General features: G+C 30.1%; 1 protein-coding gene across 4 annotated transcripts in view; it reads left to right on the plus strand.

The window, feature by feature from the left end:
* The first annotated feature begins 336 nt into the window (after positions 1-336).
* Hap40 (Huntingtin-associated protein 40 kDa) overlaps positions 337-21,533 on the plus strand; it is a 49,838-nt gene continuing 28,641 nt past the window's right edge. For 3 of the 4 annotated variants that reach the window (XM_075370424.1, XM_075370423.1, XM_075370425.1), the window contains exons 1-5: positions 337-566; positions 8,737-8,783; positions 12,078-12,268; positions 18,667-18,889; positions 20,842-20,941. In XM_075370424.1, coding sequence (XP_075226539.1) covers positions 505-566; positions 8,737-8,783; positions 12,078-12,268; positions 18,667-18,889; positions 20,842-20,941 — 623 coding nt within the window. In that variant the 5' untranslated portion in view covers positions 337-504. Of the gene's footprint in view, positions 567-707; positions 755-8,736; positions 8,784-12,077; positions 12,269-18,666; positions 18,890-20,841; positions 20,942-21,533 lie in introns of those variants that run through there. The other variant, XM_075370426.1, reaches the window with a different exon arrangement.

Here is a 21,533-nt window from a genome sequence, read left to right on the forward strand (position 1 = left end):
CTACACTTCATTTATATTCATACATGCTCTTAAGTAATATTTTACGGTGGTTCCAGAGGCTCAACAGAAAAAGAAGGAAAGAAAGAATAGTTAGGTAGCAGAGGTTAATTTGAAAGTACACCGATAGGTAACTTAGTTTCTATATTACACTGTTTATCCTTTTGTTAATTATGTCGGATTCCTAGGAAGAAATGTTTTTAACACCCATGATATTAAAGAAATGGGAGGTTATGACTAATAACCGATCGCCACAGAAATGTATCTTCATGTAATCAAGTGTTAACATTATCGATATTTTATGACAAAAAAAATTTCCACCTAACAGTATCGATTAGGTTGTGAGTAAGAACATTATCGTCTGCGGCTTTTGAAGTGATTTCAAGTTACCTTGTAAAAGAAGAATTTTGAACAAGCGAATTTATCATATGAAATTTCTACATATCTGTTGTCTCATATGCAGAGTCTGTAGTGTAGTGTTTAATTGTCAAATTAAACGTTACCTATATGGCGGATGTGATGGAAGATTTTCTGGTTCGCTATAAAAATATTTCAAGTAAATTAAAAAAGTACGTTATCAATCCATATGTATTTTTTATTATTTGTAATGAAAATTTGAGATAATACTACTGTGTATGTAGTTAGTGGATTTTGGTTTGTCTTATTAATTTTATGTGATTTATTTAGCAAGAACTATACTATGACATAACCTAAGTTTTGATGGCTTGCGTGCTGTATCGTGAGTATACGTGGACAGGTATCTGGATAAGGTTTATTATTTTGAAATTATTGTTTTAAAAAAATATTAAATTATGTCCATTATGATGAAAAAAAAGTATTGCGTGAATTGATTGTTTGTAAATTTAGACTACATTTTTTTATTCAGGCTCGCAACAAATTGCTAAATCGACAGTAAAGCTGTTCAGTTTTCTATATGAACAGTCATAAAAATGGTTCCAGCAAAATCTAAGATAATATATTTGAAAAAATTGGATAATTGCATATAATTATGGACTGAGCTCTAATGTGCTTCATATTAGTAAAATTATGATAATAAAAGTAGTGTTTATATTCTAAAAAATGAGTATTTGAAGTGAAAAAAGAATTAGTTTTTCCTCAAATATCATCTTCGGAATTATCACTGTCCTGAATTTTAGGGTCAGTTTTAAAAGATTCTGGTCATTCTTCAGTTGTATTGTTCGCCAATAGCTTCAAACAAAGCATGAATATGTGTTTTGTATTAAGGATATTATCAGTAAATGAGTGATATGGCCATTTAAATACTGTTTTCTATTGTTCTATCCTGGCACAGTTCCAGGTACCTTACTGTGTCCTTTCAATGGTTTGTTTATGTGCACCAGAATCAGAATCAACAAAGTTCATAAAATGGTTGACTGTTAAATGAATATATCCTTTGTACTGTAAAAAAACTAGGATTTCAAACAATCTCCAATTATTGTTATGCCTAATAATGTTTCTACTTGTGGTAGTGAAAGATTTCACTACTAAAAGACACTGGAACAAAATACACTTTTTCCTGTCATGCTCAGTGCCAAATTAAATCCAGATTAAATTACCATCAATTAATTTTCCATGGTTGTATTTGCGGTGGCCAGTACATAGTCTGTGTACGCTTAACCTTAATCATTAAATTTTATGAATTTTAAGCTATTATTTACATTTTTGACCTTTAATATCTATTTCTATCTCATGTCTATAATTCTCTGATTAACATATCTTAACATGAAAAGTACTTTAGTTATATTCATAATCATATATAATAACCATAATTGCCTGTGATATCATGTTTCTCTTCAATTTATATTATTATCACTGCCTAACAGTAGCATGTCTGTCAGGTTAGTGAGTGATAAGTTAGTGTGTGGGTAACATGTTGTTTTCAATTAGTTTATGTGATCGAGTTGAAGATGAAAAGCATTCAATTCCTTAAAGTAAAACGGAATTCTACATAACCTATGGTATCGCAGTAATGGGCATGAAATGAACCATTTAATATCTTTCCAAAATAATAGGAGTTGTAGGAAAGGTGGCTGCAGAAACGAAATTAATCTGAAAAACAGTACTTGGCTTCAAGTTAGTAAATTAACTTTTGACACCAGTGCTTTATTTATTTACTTCTTGATGAAGGAATATATAACTACCAGTTTTTGTGGCGAAGAATTAGGAATGAGTTGTAATGTCACGACTGACATGAAAAATAATCTGCAGGAGGTGAGAGTTTAAAATCCGACAGTAATGGCTGATCTGAACACCATAGTTAAACTAGAAGAATCTTGTTTCGTGAGTGCAGGAAAAACATGGATGGATTTTCCTTGCAGTAATGGGTGTTCAGTGGGGTTTGCTGTTAGACAAATAAGTGCTTTTTTATACAGTCTCTGATTATACAGCAGTGACATTAAAGAGCCTGATTATCATATCAGATATTTGGTGTTCTCATCATGGTGTAACTAACATGAATTACTACTGCCACATGACAGTGAATCTTGATCAAAATTTTATTGATCCACGGATGAGGGTTTACACTCAGATAGTTGAATCAATATGGGCCATTGCGAAAAGACGAAAAAGATAGAGTGTGTTCCAACAGGTATCATTATAGATTCATACCTCTGTGAGTTTATTTGTAGGCAGCATCGCCATGAGTGTAATTTATTTAACCAAATTTCAGACATAACAACTTAATGGCCACTTGAGGTCTGAAATTTATTTTTGATTTTATTATTTTGTTAATAAATTGTTCAAACAAATTTAAGTAAATTTATTCATTTAAATTAATGTAATAACTATAATATTATGTGAATATGTGTAAGCTTTTTTTTGCAATTGTTCAACAATTTGATTTAAAGGTTAATTCAATTTTATTATGTTATTTCTTATTATTATTATTATTTTTATTACAGAAGGTGTTAAGGTGAAATACTTGTGATTAAAATGATTTTAGACAGGCTAGATCATCTATTCAGCAATTTTCTTTTCATACTAAAACCCTTAGCCACTTTAGTGTGATAAATATTAATGGAATCATTTTTCCATTATTTTATCCGAATTACCCATACAAAATTACAATAATACTGCATATTTTATTACAAACAATAAAAATGTAACATTTGGTTAGGGATCTATTCTTTCTCTCTATCATTTCATTGTATTGGATTTTTTTTATTTTCAAACAAAATTTCTATTTGCAATAAAAACATGCCACACAAGTTTCCTTTTAACCAGTGTTAGTATTTGCTAAAAAGATTGTATAATTGAAAATTTCTAAAATTTCCATTTCCAAACTTGAATTAGTACTCTGCTTACAAATTTTTCTTTCAGTTTATTTATTGCTTATAATATGTAAAAGTTGAATCTATTTAGTAAAAAATTTCATTTTGTGTAAGCTTAATCAAATGCCACCTCAAGATTCTGTATTGACATTAGAAATGCCATGTATGCAGTTTCTTTCTACTTTCATTTTTTACACAAGATAAACTTCTAGCGTGTTCTCATTTTCCTGTCATTTAATATCCAGTGTGTTAATGTATGAGATTGAAAGTACAGTATGTTTTACATTTTCTTTACTAATTAAAAAATGTATTTCTTCTTCACTTAAATTTTGTAAAAGCACCAAATTTCTTATATCCAGCACTCTTAGGGTCAGTATTTGCTGTTTATCTGAATTTTTTTGTTGATATTTAAACATTTATAAATCTCAATGGCCAATACTCTTCTGTTAATTGTTTCTAACAATGAAATTCTTTCCTCTTCAAGTTGTAATTCTTATTAATGTTGAGAAATATAAATTTACCTGTCGAAGAGGTAATGTCATATAAATTTGTCCAAATGCGCTAACATCAGGACGGAGGTAATGACATCAGAGAAATTCACATATGTAGGTGACTAACAAGTATTTGTTATATTTGTGTGGAGATTTGACCTCCATAAGCTGCTGGTTGTTGACCACAAACTTTTTATTGTGATTAATTATAAAATGTTAATATTGGATATAGTTATCTATGTCACCATGATTATATATGTCAGTGTAAGCACACAACTTATCGCATTGATCCCAAGACTATATGATAGCAAATAATCAGTATTATGGTATATTGGTTATAGTCTGAAATCGCAAAAAGGAAACATTTTTTTTTGTTGGCGTGCTTGTTCTTTTGTTGCTGACCTCATGACATCTTTTTGATGATTTTGACCAGACCTCCAATTATTGCTGGACGTACTAACGATTTAGATGTAGAAAGCTTTTGAAAATAATTTTTTCAGTTTACAGTTGTGTTAAGATTAATGTAGATCAAGTTCTGTTCTTCAGAAATTAATAGTTCACAATTTTGTGATAGGTAGGGCTGTTTTTTTTTTTTTGGAAAGCCTCTCTCTGCCTTTTCAAAGGTGGTTGTTTAATGTCAGAAAGAAACACAGTTTGTTACACAACATATAATTGGGCTGATCGGTGCAAAATTTTTAATCATAATTTGGTCCTGAACAAAAATACCTTTATCTTCTAAGATATCCTTTTGACGAGTTTTTGTCTTGTCTCACAGTAATAATAAATAATTAATATACATTATATATATATAAAATATAAGATACAGATGTATAAGAGAGAAAGATATATAAGATACAGAACTCCACCAGAAACAGAGGGATTATCCCTCTGTTTCTGGTAGAGTTCTGCATATTATGGATGCCCATTTGATACATGCTAAGGATATGGGGGCCTTTATAGGTTATTGCATTCATGGCTTGTATGATTTAATGAAAGAGGGCAACTTATGTGGACTTGGCATTTCTATGAAAATAAGCTGGGACTGAGTTATTTATTGGGTAAAGCCTTTGGCCTCATGCTTGCGCATATTAGACAGTAGGTATTTATAAAGAAAGATCTAAAACTTACATTTGTTCTCTGAAATTATCATTAGTTTCTTTTTTCTTCCTTTTATAAATTGTTAATAGCAATCTTCGTTCTTCTTTCTTGCTAATTTATATTGGGTTTATTTTCCAAAATTCTCTCTTGTTTTTCTACACATTAATATTTCTTTAATTCTTTTCTTCTTTGGGTCTCTACATCTCGCCTATAACCACTTTTTTTTGCATAGTATTTTACATTAATCTTATTTCTTTACTTATACTAGGAAGGAATATATATGAGGAAGGATTTATGTATATTTCATGTCTTCATTATCTTATTTTCTACTGCATTTAATCAAATGAATTTTTAATTCATCTTCAATCTGATGAATTTCCATTCATGGTTCTCTACTAGTTTATATCTTTATAACATCTTTTAAGATGACAATTAACCTGATTTTATTAAAATCCCATTCATTTTTACTGCATCCACTATCATTTCTACATCTCTTAAATCTAAAATTCTAAATCTCTTCTAAGGTTTTATTGTACAAAATTTAGTTTCAAAACGTTATGTCTAATCATTGTTTAGTACGATACCTTTCTGTATGTTCTAGACTCAAGAAAGAAGGAATTGTCTTCTGAAATGGATAACCTGTAGTATTAGATTTGCACTTCCTTTTAAATATTTGAAGTCGTACCTGTTTCTTTGCATATAAATTTCCATTACTTTCATTAGGTAAATCTTTATTTCTTCAGAAAATATGGTTATAGTTTTCATTTGTTTTCAGTTCAGTACTTAAAGCCTAGGGTAGCTCAAGTTATTATTTTTCAGGATATATCATTTTTCAGCTACTGCTGCAAAATTTCAGCAGTCCATAGATACTTCATCTCATTTAGTATGGCTGCAGTTTGCCTTTCTGTTTGTAAATAACTGTCTCATTAATAATCAGGTCTCATGATTGCTAGAAAGAGCTGTTCTTAGTTTTTGCAATGAGGGAGATATTATGGTTAAGCTGCTGTAGGAATAAACTGTTACCTAATTTAGAGACTGGGGTTATATTTACTGAGTTACTTTTCCTTCTTATTACTTTTACTTTCCTGCCTGTTATATGTTTAAGGGACAGTACTGTGATTATTTTAGCTTTGACTTCCAAAGTTAGATAGATTTTTTAAATCCAAGAACCATGAAATTTTGGTATTTGAAAAAACTACTTATGAATAAATGTTAGCGTGCCCATTAAATGTCTTCATTGAAAGACTTCTATCAAAGTTTTGAAAAAATATTATCACTGGTGGGAAGTTGAAAAGAGATGTTACATTTTGAAGGAGTTGGAATTTATGATAATTTTAATTAGGTTTTTTGGCTTATCAAATAAATCATCATTAGTAATTATGGAGATAATGACGTTTTTAGAAAATTATTTTCATTTGTCAATCTCTGTGGGGAAGAGTTGGAATTTCTGCCTTTCATAGAGGTTCAGGGTTTGAGTCTCAATCAGTCATGGCATTTTACACATGGTATGAAATTCATTATCATTTAACCTAGCAATTATTTGACATCAACCTGTTGTGATATCCAATAAATATTTAAAAAATTTAAATATTGTATAATATTTAAGTATTTATAAAAATGTATTTGTTTGGTCTGATTTTATTTATACTAATAAACAAAAATATCAGAATCCCTAAAAATTTAATTTACCTTAAAACTATTGATTTATAATCTTCCTTTCTTCTCTAAATGAAGTGTTATTACGTGGGAATAGATCTCAATCCTTATCAGAGAGTTCACTTTTACGACTAGGACTTCTATTTTACTATTGAACATTTTGACTAGAAAATATTAATTATTTTCTTCTTTTTTTTTTAATGAGCTTTTATCACGATAGAAAAAGTTTTCATATTTTATTAGAGATTTAGGGATAATTTATCTGCACTAGTAGAAGTAAGTGTTATATAAACTTTTATAATTTTTAACCAGCCCATCTACTTGAAACTTCTATTATTGTAACTTTTTTCTGGATGAGGTGTTATTAAGTATTAGAAGTTAAAGATAAGATATACAATTTATATAAGGATTAGATTTAATAATTATTTATTGTAATAATGGAGAAGTTATATGTAACTTTTCTTTGTACAATGAAAAGCTGTAAAGTGATTTTACATGAATTTAGAGATGTATGTCAATACTTATTAATAACTAAATAATGTAATATTTTATCTTTGATAAAATGATGTCAACCTGGTTGCCTCATAGTTTTTACATTTTTTTATTGCTTTTAAGATATCACTTTTGCTTACAGCACATTTAGCACTGCTGAACTTTGACATACAACAGCTTTTGCATTCATTGACTACTGGCTGATGATATTACTCTGGTTTCATCAGTAACAGAGCCAGCCATGTGATGATTGTATTTCTTGGAATTACATGAAATTAGTTTGCCAGCATGAAAGGCAGCAGTTAAAGAGATGGTAGACAATCTTCTGGTTGATCATATTCTCATTCAGTGTTATCATTTTTAGATTTCCCTCATTTTTTTGAAAAATAGAAGTTGAAGATTTCAAATTTTGCCTTTAAAACAAACAAAACTGTATGTACTTGGAAGGTAACCTTTTTGAAAAAAATAATGCTAACTGTTTTATAAAACTACTAGTTCTCTAAGAAAATGCCTGTTTGTTGAATTAATTGTTAATAGTCAAACTGAACATTTTGTAATTTGTATGCTAGAGTTACAAGACAACAGTGTATAGCAGAAAATTGTTTGATAGTTTGTAACGTCTATTTTACATGTGATTGGGGGACATTACGGTATGTTTTTCAGACTATTACACAGAATAATTTTAAATATATAAAGTGTTTGATGACAAAAACTAAGTGGTTTTTGGGGAAATTCTTTTTATATTTACATTTTAATAGTAATAAAAATCAATGTATTGGTTGCTGACTTTTAGGCTAATCCAGTAGGGTCCAAGTTTGTATTTTTCAAATCATTTTACTCATTACTTACAGTTCATTCTGTTATTCAATCACCAGGTCATTTTGGTGATTTTTCCATTTTATATTTTAGTTGATTTAATGAAGTAAGTAGATATCATACATCCCAGTATACAATATTAGTCATAAAAGTTATAATATTGGTGTATAATTCGTTGGTTCTAATAGTTTTATATGGCTGTACTTCTCACCCATTGCTTTGGTATTTTCAGATTTTGTTCATTAGTACAAAGCATGAGGTGATGTGATAATTGTACAGTTGATTAAAAAGTAATGTATGAAATACCGTTGATACTTTGTCATCTTAGAAAGTATACTTTTAAACTGAGAATATAAATTGTACATGCTTCCCTAACATTATACCACTATATTAACTAATTAACTGAATTGCTTTAATGTATGATTCATCAGTCTTTTTTACAAGCTTCTGTGTAAAATTTTTTTTGCAGTTCATTTCATAACCAATTATTTCAAACTGTTTAATTTATCAGCTTTTTGCCATATTTTTAAAACTACATTTTGCTTTTATGCCTATTCCCTTTTTTCTATCCTTAAATGGGAGGGACTGTTGAAGAGTTTTACAGCTGCATTCCCTAACCTGTTGCAGATTATAATGGCACCAATCTTCTAGAGAAAATATTGTATGGAAATTTGTAGCGTATGGAAAACAGACTGGGATTCAAGCTGAGAATATTTTAGATGAAAGTCATAAATGTTACAACTGCCATGAAGGTTGATGTTCTGCGTACCTCTTGCATTTAATAAAATATTTCCCCAAATTCCTATTAGTAATAATTAATCAAATTTATGACCGTAAAGTTTATTTTGTAATTTATTTTATGCTTTAATGCAGTTTTATTTCAATTCTATTTGCAGGAGATTTCTCAGAAAACCAAATGTGTCAGAACCAAGTGATCAGTTTGGTATGTATAATGTACTAATTTATGAGTATACATATATATTTCTTTTTATTGAAGATTGTATGGGCTAGCAATAAAGTGGTTGTTTTATGAACCATATCATTATTCTTAACCAAAATTTATGAACTTTTTGTCTTTAAGTAATGAAATGTATTTGCTACACAAATTTTTTAACAGTATAACATTTTTCATTGTTATTTTTTCTCTTGGACAGGACCTTTATGAAGCTTATTTATTGTTTTTCATATTTGTGCAAAATAAATAATGAAATATGTTTAAAACTTCAGGGAACCTAAGAAAATATTTGAATTAATAAAATTTAAAATTACAAAATTATATCTCAACAAACAGTAACTCCTTTAATTAATTTAATAAATTAAAGATAGAATTGAGCCACTTGCTTAATATTTTTCCTAGTACTTTGATGTAAGGAGAGAAGGAAACCATCGTACATATATAACTTTCTACTGTAATTTCATGTGTTGTATTCCTCAAAATTTCCAAAATTGATTCCTAACTTTTGTAACAGTTTTACAACAATTATTTACTGGTGATTATAACTGTTTATTTGTCACGTGCTCTCTTTCTTCTTGAAATGACCTTGCCTAATTTTACATCTTTGTTTGATGCAAACATTTATTTTCATGAAGCTTGCAATTTTTATTGTATTTTCTTCCATAAAATTTTATGATTTTTTTTTGCAACAGTGCTAGGATTTTCTTGGTCAGACATTGTAATATTGAATGCATTAAGATCTAAGAAAAACAGTCTTGGATCACTTTAATTTGGTAAACTTAATTTTCTGAACATGTAACAAATGTGGTATCTATCACAGATATAGTACAGTGAAAAAGGAGTAAAAGTTTATTTAAATTTGAACTGCTGTTGTGATATTGTATATAAAGGATAATAATTTCAATGTAACATGTGATATAATCATAAAATACTCTTGAAATTTATTTTTAGCTTGTAATATAAGTATATTATATGTAAATATACAGCGATAATATAAGTCTGCGGTTTGTATTAATTAGTATTATACAATTTACTTTATTATTCTTCATTTAGGGTGTGTAAAGTTTCATTTTCCAAGATTTTATTGAGAAATTAGAATTTTTACTACATTTACTATGTATTCAATGAACTAGTAGTTGTTAGTAAAATGTGTATTGTGTTGGTTAAATTTCTGTTTTCTTTATGTTCAAGAAATGGTAAATTTGGTAATGAGTCATTGAGTGAGTAGGGTATTAAATTTTCATAATACAAATAGTATAGAATTATAAGAAAAAAGTACGCACAGCTATTTTGGTATGCTAGTGTACAGGGAATTTTTTTTATGTCATCGATTGCTATTGCTATAGTGATTATTCACTTAACAGATGATCAGAAGTACGCAAGGGGTATTCACCCAGCATTGGAATTTATGGGAACTCTATTAAATAATATTTTGCTATTAATAATAAACCTGTTTGCCTTCAAAAAGCTTGAGGAGACTATCAATGCACTCTCAGATTTCATATGGAAGTACTCAGAGAGTGATGAAGCGGTCACACTTTTGTGCATATATGTTTACAGTGGTTTCAGACATCTTCTGACAACCATGGAGTTGCAGAGCTTGACCATGATTTCTTCACTGTTGAGGCATGGTTTCAACTTATTGGGTACGTGAACAGTCAGAACTTTAGAATTTTGTCAACTGAAAATCCACAAGTGTTACATGAAAACACCCATACATTCTTATAAAATGAGAGGGTGGTGTTCTATATCATGTCATTGAATAGTGGGCCCCATTTTCTTTGAAACTACAGTGAAAGGTTTTGTGTACCAAGATATCATTACATAGTTTATTGGGCTTCTTGAAGATGGTGAATGTGGTTTTTGGTTGCAACAGGACGATACCACATGTCACACAACTGTTGAAACCGTGTACTTCTTGTGTGAGTTTTTTGGTGAGCCTATCATCTCTAAAGGATTATGACCCCCATGTTCACCTAATTTGACATACCCAGATTTCTTCCTGTGGGGTCATCTTAAAGGAAAGGTCTATAAAAACATGCCCCACACACACTGGAGGAACTGTAGATGAACATAACAATGTAGATTAACAAGATCAGTATACACATGCTTCACAAAATGGCCTCAAACAAAAGTGGCCACAAAGTTTTCTGATTAAAAAGAGTTTGTACATGCATACTGAACAGGACAGCCATTTTGAAAGTATGTTGTGATATAAATAAATCTTTCAATATTATTACTCAGTCTTATTTTTTTATTACTTTGATGTATGTGACTTTTGAATATCTCTGTATTACAATGCTTAGTCAAGTGTAGCACTTTATAGTGCTTAGACATAAAAATTCATGGGGAGGTATTGAATTTTGAAATTAGTGGCTAATGTGAACATATGGTTTAAAAAGAGGCTCTTAAATGATCTTTATGAAAGAGAATTTTTATAAGAAGTATGAAAATAAAGATTAAGAGAATCACAAGCTTTTTGGTACATAAAAGAGTTTTTATAAATTATAATTATTTAAAATTTTACTAAAGCTGGACGAAGCAGGAGCGATATAAAATGCCGAATAGCACAAGCTAAACGAGCCTTCAGTAAGAAATATAATTTGTTTACATCAAAAATTAATTTAAATGTCAGGAAAAGATTTTTGAAAGTGTATGTTTGGAGTGTCGCTTTATATGGAAGTGAAACTTGGACAATCGGAGTATCTGAGAAGAAAAGATTAGAAGCTTTTGAAATGTGGTGCTATAGGAGAATGTTAAAAATCAGATGGGTGGATAAAGTGACAAATGAAGAGGTATTGCGGCAAATAGATGAAGAAAGAAGCATTTGGAAAAATATAGTTAAAAGAAGAGACAGACTTATAGGCCACATACTAAGGCATCCTGGAATAGTCGCTTTAATATTGGAAGGACAGGTAGAAGGGAAAAATTGTGTAGGCAGGCGACGTTTGGAGTATGTAAAACAAATTGTTGGGGATGTAGGATGTAGAGGGTATACTGAAATGAAACGACTAGCACTAGATAGGGAATCTTGGAGAGCTGCATCAAACCAGTCAAATGACTGAAGACAAAAAAAAAAAAAAAATTTTGTTCTATGTTCCTTTTTATAAAAAAAGATGATTTTTTTATATGTGGTACATTTTTATTTGTTTCTAATTGATTTAAGCTGTCTCTGTATTATCTGAGTTTATATTATTCTAGGATGTATTATTATATGTATTATTCAAAGGATGTATCCTTTGTCCTGTAAAATTTAAGTCTGCAGTTGTCTTTTGTTTTCAGGTGCTTTGGGAATTGAATGTGAGAGGGCAGGTGTAGTCGAGTATGCAGGTCTTTGCCAGATGGGTGTTGGACGTTGTGAAGCTGCTCTTGGTCATTCCAGTAATGCGGCTTGGGCTTTACGTTCTGCAGGTCGTCACTTTTTAAAAGTTAACAGCGGTCCTCTCATAGCACCACAGACAGATCGTTTAGAAGTGAGTAATTATAGCTTTATTGATAATCCAATATTATAAGGTATGCTTAATATTATTATTGACATAAATGTGTATAAGATGTCCCATAAATACCTGATGATTTAAAAAACAAAGTGACTGCTTTTATTTCACTGAATTTATGAAAATATTTCTGGAACATTTGTAAATCAGGATGTATACAGCCATTGTTTTTCGTTCTCTTTGAATATTATCTACACTGTACTGTTAACAATAATGTTAACAGCTTATTCCCCCCCCTCAACAAATTCAATATATTATAACCAACTTTATATGGGATATCTTTGTAATATAATAATGTAGTCTTACATGCTTTACTATTCAAGAATTTATAATTTATTAAATGTATCGTCTAGTAAACTGTTATTAATAATTATTAAAGACTTTCTTTAACAGACCAAATTATTGATAAATTATTAAAGGCAGCTTGTTGTCATGCTCAACTGATTAAATGTTGGTTACAGTTAAGCTGGCTATTAGAAAGGTGTGCTAGTTTAAATAATTGATCCATTTATACCTAGAAGGTTAGTAAAATATGAATATAAAGTGGGTCATTTCATGTCAGGTGGTCAGTTTTGAAAATTGTCTATGACAATTCAAACCGCGGTGTAATTTGTTGGTTGTGTAAACTGTATACATTAAGTAATTGCTGGATAATAAAGTATTGTTAAGCACTTCATTTACTTTAAATTTACATTGAATTAATTATTACATTATGCTACAATAGTTTCATACGTTTAGTTAAGTTCACATTTTTAAATGTATATTAAATATGCTGTCTAGCTAGAACAGGTATAGAATTTAGTAATGTTATTTCTTCAACATTTTAAAGGAAAGTGTCCAATACACACTATTAATAATTCTAATAATGATTAAGACCGACTGCTTCATTAACAAATAAGAAGAAAGACGATGTTTACATTTAAGCAAGAGGACGAAGAAAACAAATGAATCTGAACAAATTGTTCGCCATTGACCATCTCCAAATATCATCAAATTTTTGGTGGAGGTTCCCCATGGTCTGAAATGCCGTTTAACCAAATTGCAGCTCTTTATCTGCTGTGGCTGATTTTTTGTGGCTTCTTAATAAAGAGGTACTTACAGCTTGTGGACACATGTAAAAATTGTTATCTTTGACTAACAATTTTGACATCATTAATAAAGATACAGATTTGAATTTTGGTACTGTTGATTAATTTTTTATGCTATATAGCTTATTATGCATAATATGTTAGTCACAAGTTTCTTCTGGAACCTGGTTTTGAGATACAGCAAATGAAATTCAGCCAAAAATTTGTTGCAACATTTAGGAAGTCAAAGTTTCAGCTTATGTATTTCCTTATTTAATTCTTTAATCAGAATGAGAGTTTGAAATTTGAAAAAGGGAATAATTATGTATAGGATCCTGCAGTTTCAAAGTAATTTGAATCTTATATCAGGAGAAATCCATCACCAACTTTGGTCAAAAATATTTTATCATGATTTTTGGTCTTGGTCCATCTTCAAGGCTTATATCTCAGGTTTACCTTCTCAGATTTTGTTAGTTTTATAATGTGTAGAAAGGGCAGCTTTTAAAGATTTTGTTAGTTTTATAATGTGTAGAAAGGGCAGCTTTTAAACAACATAATCCATGCATTTTGTTTTTTGATCCATATATTATATACAGAGTATCCCATATAAAACGCAACCCATCAATCACTCATCCATGAAATTTCAAAAGTCAATCTCGTTACTGAAATGGACTCGTCCAACATCTGAACATCGCGGCGATGCAGTAGAACACTACTGATAGTAACAACAATACAATCATAACGTTTAGTGTATTGCTAGAGACAAGATGGTGTTTTCGCTAGATGAACGTGTGATTGTTGAGTCGTACTTCAGTACAAAATCAGTGGTTGCAGTGCAAGATTTGTTTCACCATAAGTACCCAGATAAACCAGCTACTAACAAAACATCAGTATTAAGGTTAGTTAAAAAATTTAGAGAGACTGGTTCTGTTAATAAAAGATCTGCGTCAGTGTTGAATACAGATACAGTCACTGAAATCAAAGACCGATCACTCGCCCCGCCAAATAAATCGATCAGACGTTTATCTGCTGAAATTAATTTGTCTAAATCAACTGTTCATCGGGCGACCAAACAATTACAATTACGCCCTTATCACATTCAGACGGTTCATTCAACTTCTTGAGCCCGACAAAGAAAAACGGCTACAATATTGTCAACGGTTCCGTCGATTTCTGCGTGAGGGAATTAATGTTATGGATTCGTAATTTTTCACAGATGAAGCACGGTTTCATTTGGATGGCTACGTAAACAGCCAAAACAGTAGAATTTGGAGTGCTGAAAATCCCCACATTTATCACGAAAAACAATTACACCCGCAGAAGTTGGGCGTGTGGTGCGCGATATCGTGGAAGAAAATAATCGGTCCTATTTTTTTCAAGTACACCATCAATGCAGAACGATATCAGGATATTTTATTTCAGTTCATCGCACTCTTGGAAGAGGAAGACAGACACTGCTGGCTACAACATGACGGTGCGACATCACATTACACAGGTTCAGCTTCTGATTTCGTTGAGGAATTCTTTGGTAATCGTGTTATCGGTCGACGGTCGAGGCTTCTGGGCACCAAGATCTCCAGATTTGACTGCGACGGATTTTTTTCTATGGGGTTACCTCAAAGAAAAAGCCTACAGCAACAAACCACGAACACTTGAACAATTGAAAGTCAATATTGAACAAGCTATATTAAATATCCAGCCACAAACTTTGATAAAAGTTGCAAGAAACGCTGTAAAAAGAATTGAAGCTTGTATTCAAAAAGATGGCGGCCACTTCCAACATTTACTCTAAATGTAAGGTAACGGATGGTTATAATAAAAATCACATTTACATTTACACATGCCCTTTTATTATTTCAATACCTACCAATATAAGGTTGGGTTGCGTTTTATATGGGACACCGTGTAGTTGGTAAGAAAGCTTATCAAAAATAATTAATCTTTTGTATGTGACAGACTTTTAATCCATGGACATTTCTAGTGAAATGTCTATTTCTAGTGAAACAGCTGAAGGTGGAAAAACATTTAATGCTTCAGAATATTATTAGATTTTTTAAAGAATGTTCCAAAATTTACAATATCTTGAAAAAGAACTGCAAATCTTTTTTCCAGAACAGCACATTTGTGCTATTCATGAAGCACCATCAACAACATCATCAGGACGACAATATATGTGTTCAGAATACATCCAGTCTATGATTGAGACACAATTTAAGCTGAAGTGGAATTAAAAGTATTGCGCTAAAACGTTTCTGACTACTTTGGATATTCCTATTTTATTTTGAAGCTATTGTATTTTATAATATTGTAATACTTTATTGCACTTTGTTATTACTACTATGACTATATTTCATTTTGTTTATGATTTTGGTAATTTGTGCATGTATAATAAATATTTTAAAAAATGTGCTTGCCATAAAAAATGTAATTAGTTGAGACTGTCTCCTCTGCATTCAATAGGAGGCATGGTACAGCTAATACAGTTAACAACTTTGTTTTAACAGGCAGAAAAATGGATGATATTACTTAATAAGAAATTACATTCTACTAGAAAGTATTCATTTAATCCATAAACATTATGGAAAACTTGCTCCCTGTGAGAAAGATGCATTATCTTTCAACTTTTTTTTCTGCTACTTATAAACTATGGGTCAAAAAACAAACTGAATGGGTATTTTAGTTTAAATGTTGCTCTTTCTAACTATTATAAAACTAACGAAATCTAAGAAGATATACCTAAGATATAAGCTTCCAAGGTAGGTAAAAAATCGAGCTGCTAAAAACGTTTTGACCAAATTTGAATAAGCCTCAAGTTGCTTTGAAACTTTAGGATGTTAGATACAATTATTTCCTTTTTCAGGTTACAAAGTCTTGTTTCGATTAAAGAAATAGATAAGGAATTATATAAGCTCAAACTTTAACTTACAAAATGTTGCAACAACGTTTTAGCTGAATTTCAGCTGCTATATCTCAAAACCAGATGCTATAAGAAGAAACTTCTGAATAACATATTTGAATTCAGCATAAGATGGTAACCAAAAATATTAAAACACAAACTTATAGCTTTATTATTGCCTTCCAAAATTGTAAGTCAAAGTTAGAATTTTTTGCATGTTTGCACAAACTACCAGCAAGTACCCTTTTTTCAAGCACAGAAAATCAGCAATAGCAGATAACAGATCTACAATTTGGAAAAATCCATGCAAAATTTGATGAAGTTTGGAGATGGTCGACTGGGTACCCCTGGTCCACTTCACATGGAATGATTCAAATACAAGTATGAAAGTATATATTTGTGAATAACAGGTAAATTTTGAACATAATGAAGTATTTAGATTGGAATCCCTATTTTAATTTGTTAATGTAATTAATAATAATAATTAATTCTGTTGATTGTGACAATTAACTGTTTTTACATTTAACAATAATAATCCATTGTCTGATATAGTGTTTTATAACCGATAAATCTGTGTTTTAAAAACATAGATAAATCCATAGATTCAAAACCATTGTAGAAATTTGTAAGTTTTTATTTAATTTGATATTTTGGTGTTTTCATAAGTGGTTTTTATTATTATTTATATATATAACATTATTTATGTTTGTATTTATATTTGTTTGATATAATTCAAATCTATAAATAAATCAGTATATCATTAAAATAACCAAAAGTTTATTTATGGTTATTTCTACTGCCTAAAATGTTTTTAATTATATTAATTTTTAACTACAATGGTCTCGAAATCCAATTAGCATTTCGTCAGTTGTAAAAAATTATCCTGGGTTATATGAAATTTGGCAGTTTGATACAAGATTATCAAACTTACAAGATTATTAACTTCCTAGTTGGGGCTAGTTTGTCGCTGTTAGAACATTGAACTCTATTATTTATATCATCCAATTCTGATATAAGCATTTCAATAAAAATCAAAAACAATTTTCACTGAAGTTCGCCCGGAAAATTGTTAGCCCAGTGCTGTTAACAGTGAAAAATTCGGACAAGTTAGTCAGATTGCCTTGTTTTACAGCCAACAAAAATATTGCACCAAATGCAGGTAGTATTTCTGTTCTTGTAGTTTTGCGATAGTGTCTTTCATGGCAATGAGGATGAGCCAATTTTTTTTATGAAAATATTTGTGTATTTTAAAATGTTATCGACTATGTCAGTATTTACTATTTGAAGAAAACAATCCAGTTCTGTTTTACTTTGGCAAGAAGATCCTTAGGTCGAGGAAAAACCTTCACTATATTTTTTGATTTTGTTTTTGACACTGTTACAAAGGATCAGAGGCCCATAATGAGTCGACGTCTTTACCAATGAAGAAGCGAAAGTCAGAAGTTTCGTCTACATCTTCATTATCGTCAGTGTCCAAATTGACTTTGAAATCACTGTCGTGTTCATCTACTTCAATATTTTCAGCTGAAAATCTATATCACTCATTGTCTATATCACATGGTTCGTTCTTGTTTTCGAGTTTTCATTGAAAACTTGAAGGATTTCATCTGGTGTATGGAATCGTTCCCTAAAAATACTAGAAAAAGTTATTTTTAATATAAAATTTCTCTGGTTCTAATAAAATAAAAAACAAATATGTTTATACAAATTTTTATAAATATAACACTATAAACACATGAAAAAAAAAAAATGAAAAAAGTAGTAATATATACTTACATTTTAGTTTAACAAACACACAGCAGAAGACAAGGCGCCACACTGGTCAGAGTGAACGCTCATTTTATAACAAGGGCTCACATAGGTGGCACATTGGCTGCCTAAAGACCCTTGGGAATTTATCTTTTTTTGCCACTCTCTCATGTGGTCAACAGTCAGCATTATAATGGGACCTTGTCTCTCAATAGTTCATTAGAAAATACCTGAAGTCCCAACTGGCTTATTAAACTACTTTCTAAAAAAAATCAATAAAAATGTTAAAAAAGCAGTCAATCTGTCGCAGCCTGTGCGAGCCCTTGAAGGTTAATGAGGTTTAACGTAGTGATGACTTGCCTGTGAGATTGGCCAAAGATTATTTTCTACTTACCAATTGTTTAGGTATCAGTCAAGCTGATAGCTAATATGCCTACAGGTCAAGCCAGCCCTCTTGCTTCTTAAAAATCTAAATAAAAATTACCTCCGGTGTAGGTTTTCAATTTGTTTTTTCTGCTCCATATGCTTGAAATTAAAGGATATTCTTCATTTTTTTCACCATCATATTTTTCATTTTATTTGACTGTTAGTGATAATTTGTTCTGCTTTTGTGTACAGTATCTTTTGAATAGATTGTTTATCTAATTTTATGTATTATCTTGTAGGGTGCGTTGAGTTGTTTTTCAGAAGCTGGTAAACTATGGCAATCTGAATTAGAGCAGCCTTTGAATACAGGTCTCCTCTTAGAGGCTGCTAAAGCATTAGAAGATGAAGGTGATTATCAGCAGGCAGCGATCTATTATGGGAGAGCTGCTGATACTCTTACAGCTTGTCCTCCACAACAGTTACCAATATTATCACAATTACTCTCTTGTAAATTAAAAGCTGGTAGGTTTGTAATATATAAATTGTAACATTTTTAGCCGCATTAAAAAACATATATTTAAAAGATAGTGTATTAAAGTGCTTTTGTTAAAATTGTAGGATAGTTTTGGTCAGTTAACATGTTCACGTTGAAGTTAGTAAATACATGAAATTTTGATCTTTTGTATCTTTTTTTTTTTTTTAACTTTTTGACATATAAGATCATCTATATAATTTGTTAGTTTTAGTTGTCATTAATACTATGTTTTTTTTATTTACTTCTAAAATCTGCTGTTGAATACACAAGATGGAGTTATTTTATATCTTATTTGTCGTGGCAAAACATAACTTAATACTCATAAGTCATTTTTTGGGTCAGTAGATGCACGACCCTATAAATGATGACAGTAAAGTAATTTTTCTACTATTCTTCCTCTGTGAAATAATGACACGATCTGACTCACACGTTTACTGCCTCTTTATAAAAATTCTGATCTTTATAAAGAGTAATTTTCTGTAATTTTTTCTTTTCTGAATTTATTGGTGTGATATTTGATAACCAAATGAAATTGTAAATTCAGATAGAGTTACTATAAAATTAAATTCTCTTATGAAGATTATCTCTCTGCCTTTCCAAACAAGTTTTAAAAACTGTTTAATTTGATCTCTTTTATCTGTTCTGGGTATCTTTTTTAAATATTTTCCAGAAATAGAAATATTAATAGGATTTTTGTTATTCAGATTGAGCCATCAGAATTGTGTGTGACTTGAGCAGCCATCAAAGCTGTACAAGTATCTCTATCAGTGAGACTGCCATCTCTTATAATGTGTCTTTCTCTTGTTTATATCTATATGAATCGGATAATGTTTATTAAAAATAACTGTACTCATGGATAACTCTTTACTTTGGACCTAAATATTTTAATATCTTACTCTCTTCTTTAAGCGCTTCTTTTTTCACTTTTTTTTAATTTTTAGCACTTTTCTTTAAAAGGATGTAAGAGCTATCTAAAGAATATTACAGTTGCACTATCCATTATGAAAAAATTAATTTTTATGTCAATAATTTTATAACTTTTTAAGTATATCTAAATTTCTTTTATACATTCCTCAAAAACTGATGCATTGGATTTATGTGTTATACAGATGGGTTTATGATTTCACTATTGTCTATCTGGAAACGGTTCTTTGTAAGAGCTATGGTACTTCACAACCATTACCATTGACATTGCCATTTGTAAAGCTCTTATGTGATGCTTAAAAATATGATAATTTGATGTGATACTTGTTATCACCAGTACAGTGTTTATTCACTCTGTTAAGGACATACGTTTTTGTCAACAGATTAATTCAGATCATTGTTGAAAATTAAAATTATATCAATTAATATCCTTTGAATTCATTTTAGTTTAATTACACTTAAATTATTAAGATTTTAGCAAAATAACAGTCAAATTACTGAACTTTTAATGACATCAAAATTATTGTGGTTATTATTTTGAAATTTGAAATGAAAAATTTCCATATTTAATTTTGTTTTTGTGTAGATGCTGATTTATACATATGTACAGAATTTGATTAAAATATCTCAGTCTGTTTTTGAGTTATGTGAGTTTCTGTTAAAAAGATGGAAAAAGAGATATACAAATGGAAAAAAGTATTTCCAAACATAAATTAATTGAAATGTTTTTAGAAGAAATCCATTTCTAAAATCATTCTTTATATTTGAGGGACCTTTGTGTAGATATGATTGCTGATTGTGTTAAAATAATCAGTTGTTTTTAAGTAGAAATTAAATTGTCCAATTTAATCTGTCTGGTATTTAAAGGTTAAAAATGTTCTGCTTGTTCTAAATTACAAGTAATAGTATGTAATTTCCTTAACTTAAGATTAAACATTACCTGAAAGAATTTAACTCACCACAAAGAGTGTTACTCCCACCCACAAATGTTTTGGTAAGATGTTTACTGTTACAGGTGATTATGAAGCTGCTCTTTCTACTGCTAGTGATCTAACAGCTTCTGTTGAAAGTTGCACATCTGTACCATTTGGTCTTTATTCTGATATCCTGCTTAGGTATGACAATTTTATTTTAATTTAAAAAAATATTTGTACTTATATAAAAAATATTACAGTTCTTTTAGGCTGTGCTTATAGAAAAGGAGTTGAATTCAGTGTGTAAATTTTGGTCTTATTAAATAAAACTCACAAAATGTGAAATGTTTTTGATTACAAGAGCTATTTAAAAATCTATTGCCAATCGGTTACTTAAGTTGTCGACTGGTGTGTTTACTTCTTCGCACAGTTGCTGTTCAGATTGGGACATCCAAGTAGTCAGATTGTAGTCATTGAATGTTTTACCTAGGTTTTTGAATGATACGGAATAAATTCTCAGTTGAACTGGTTGAGGCATGGAGAAAGAATACATTTACTGGAGATAAAATAAATAAATATTGATCTCTAAAATTCTTTGAAATGTACTCGGCTACCTTTCGATAATTTTTTTTTTTTTTAATTTTAAAAACAGTGATGAGGAACAGCAGATGAGGAACTCATCATAAAAATTGTGTATTTTAGGTATGACAAGGTTTGCTTATAAAATTAGCAAAATATCCTTACAGAACTGTTGCTGTACTTACTACAGGAATCAGTGATTTTATAGAAAATC

The sequence above is a fragment of the Lycorma delicatula genome, chromosome 7 (assembly GCF_047948215.1).
Source record: "Lycorma delicatula isolate Av1 chromosome 7, ASM4794821v1, whole genome shotgun sequence".
In the NCBI taxonomy this organism is placed as follows: domain Eukaryota; kingdom Metazoa; phylum Arthropoda; class Insecta; order Hemiptera; family Fulgoridae; genus Lycorma; species Lycorma delicatula.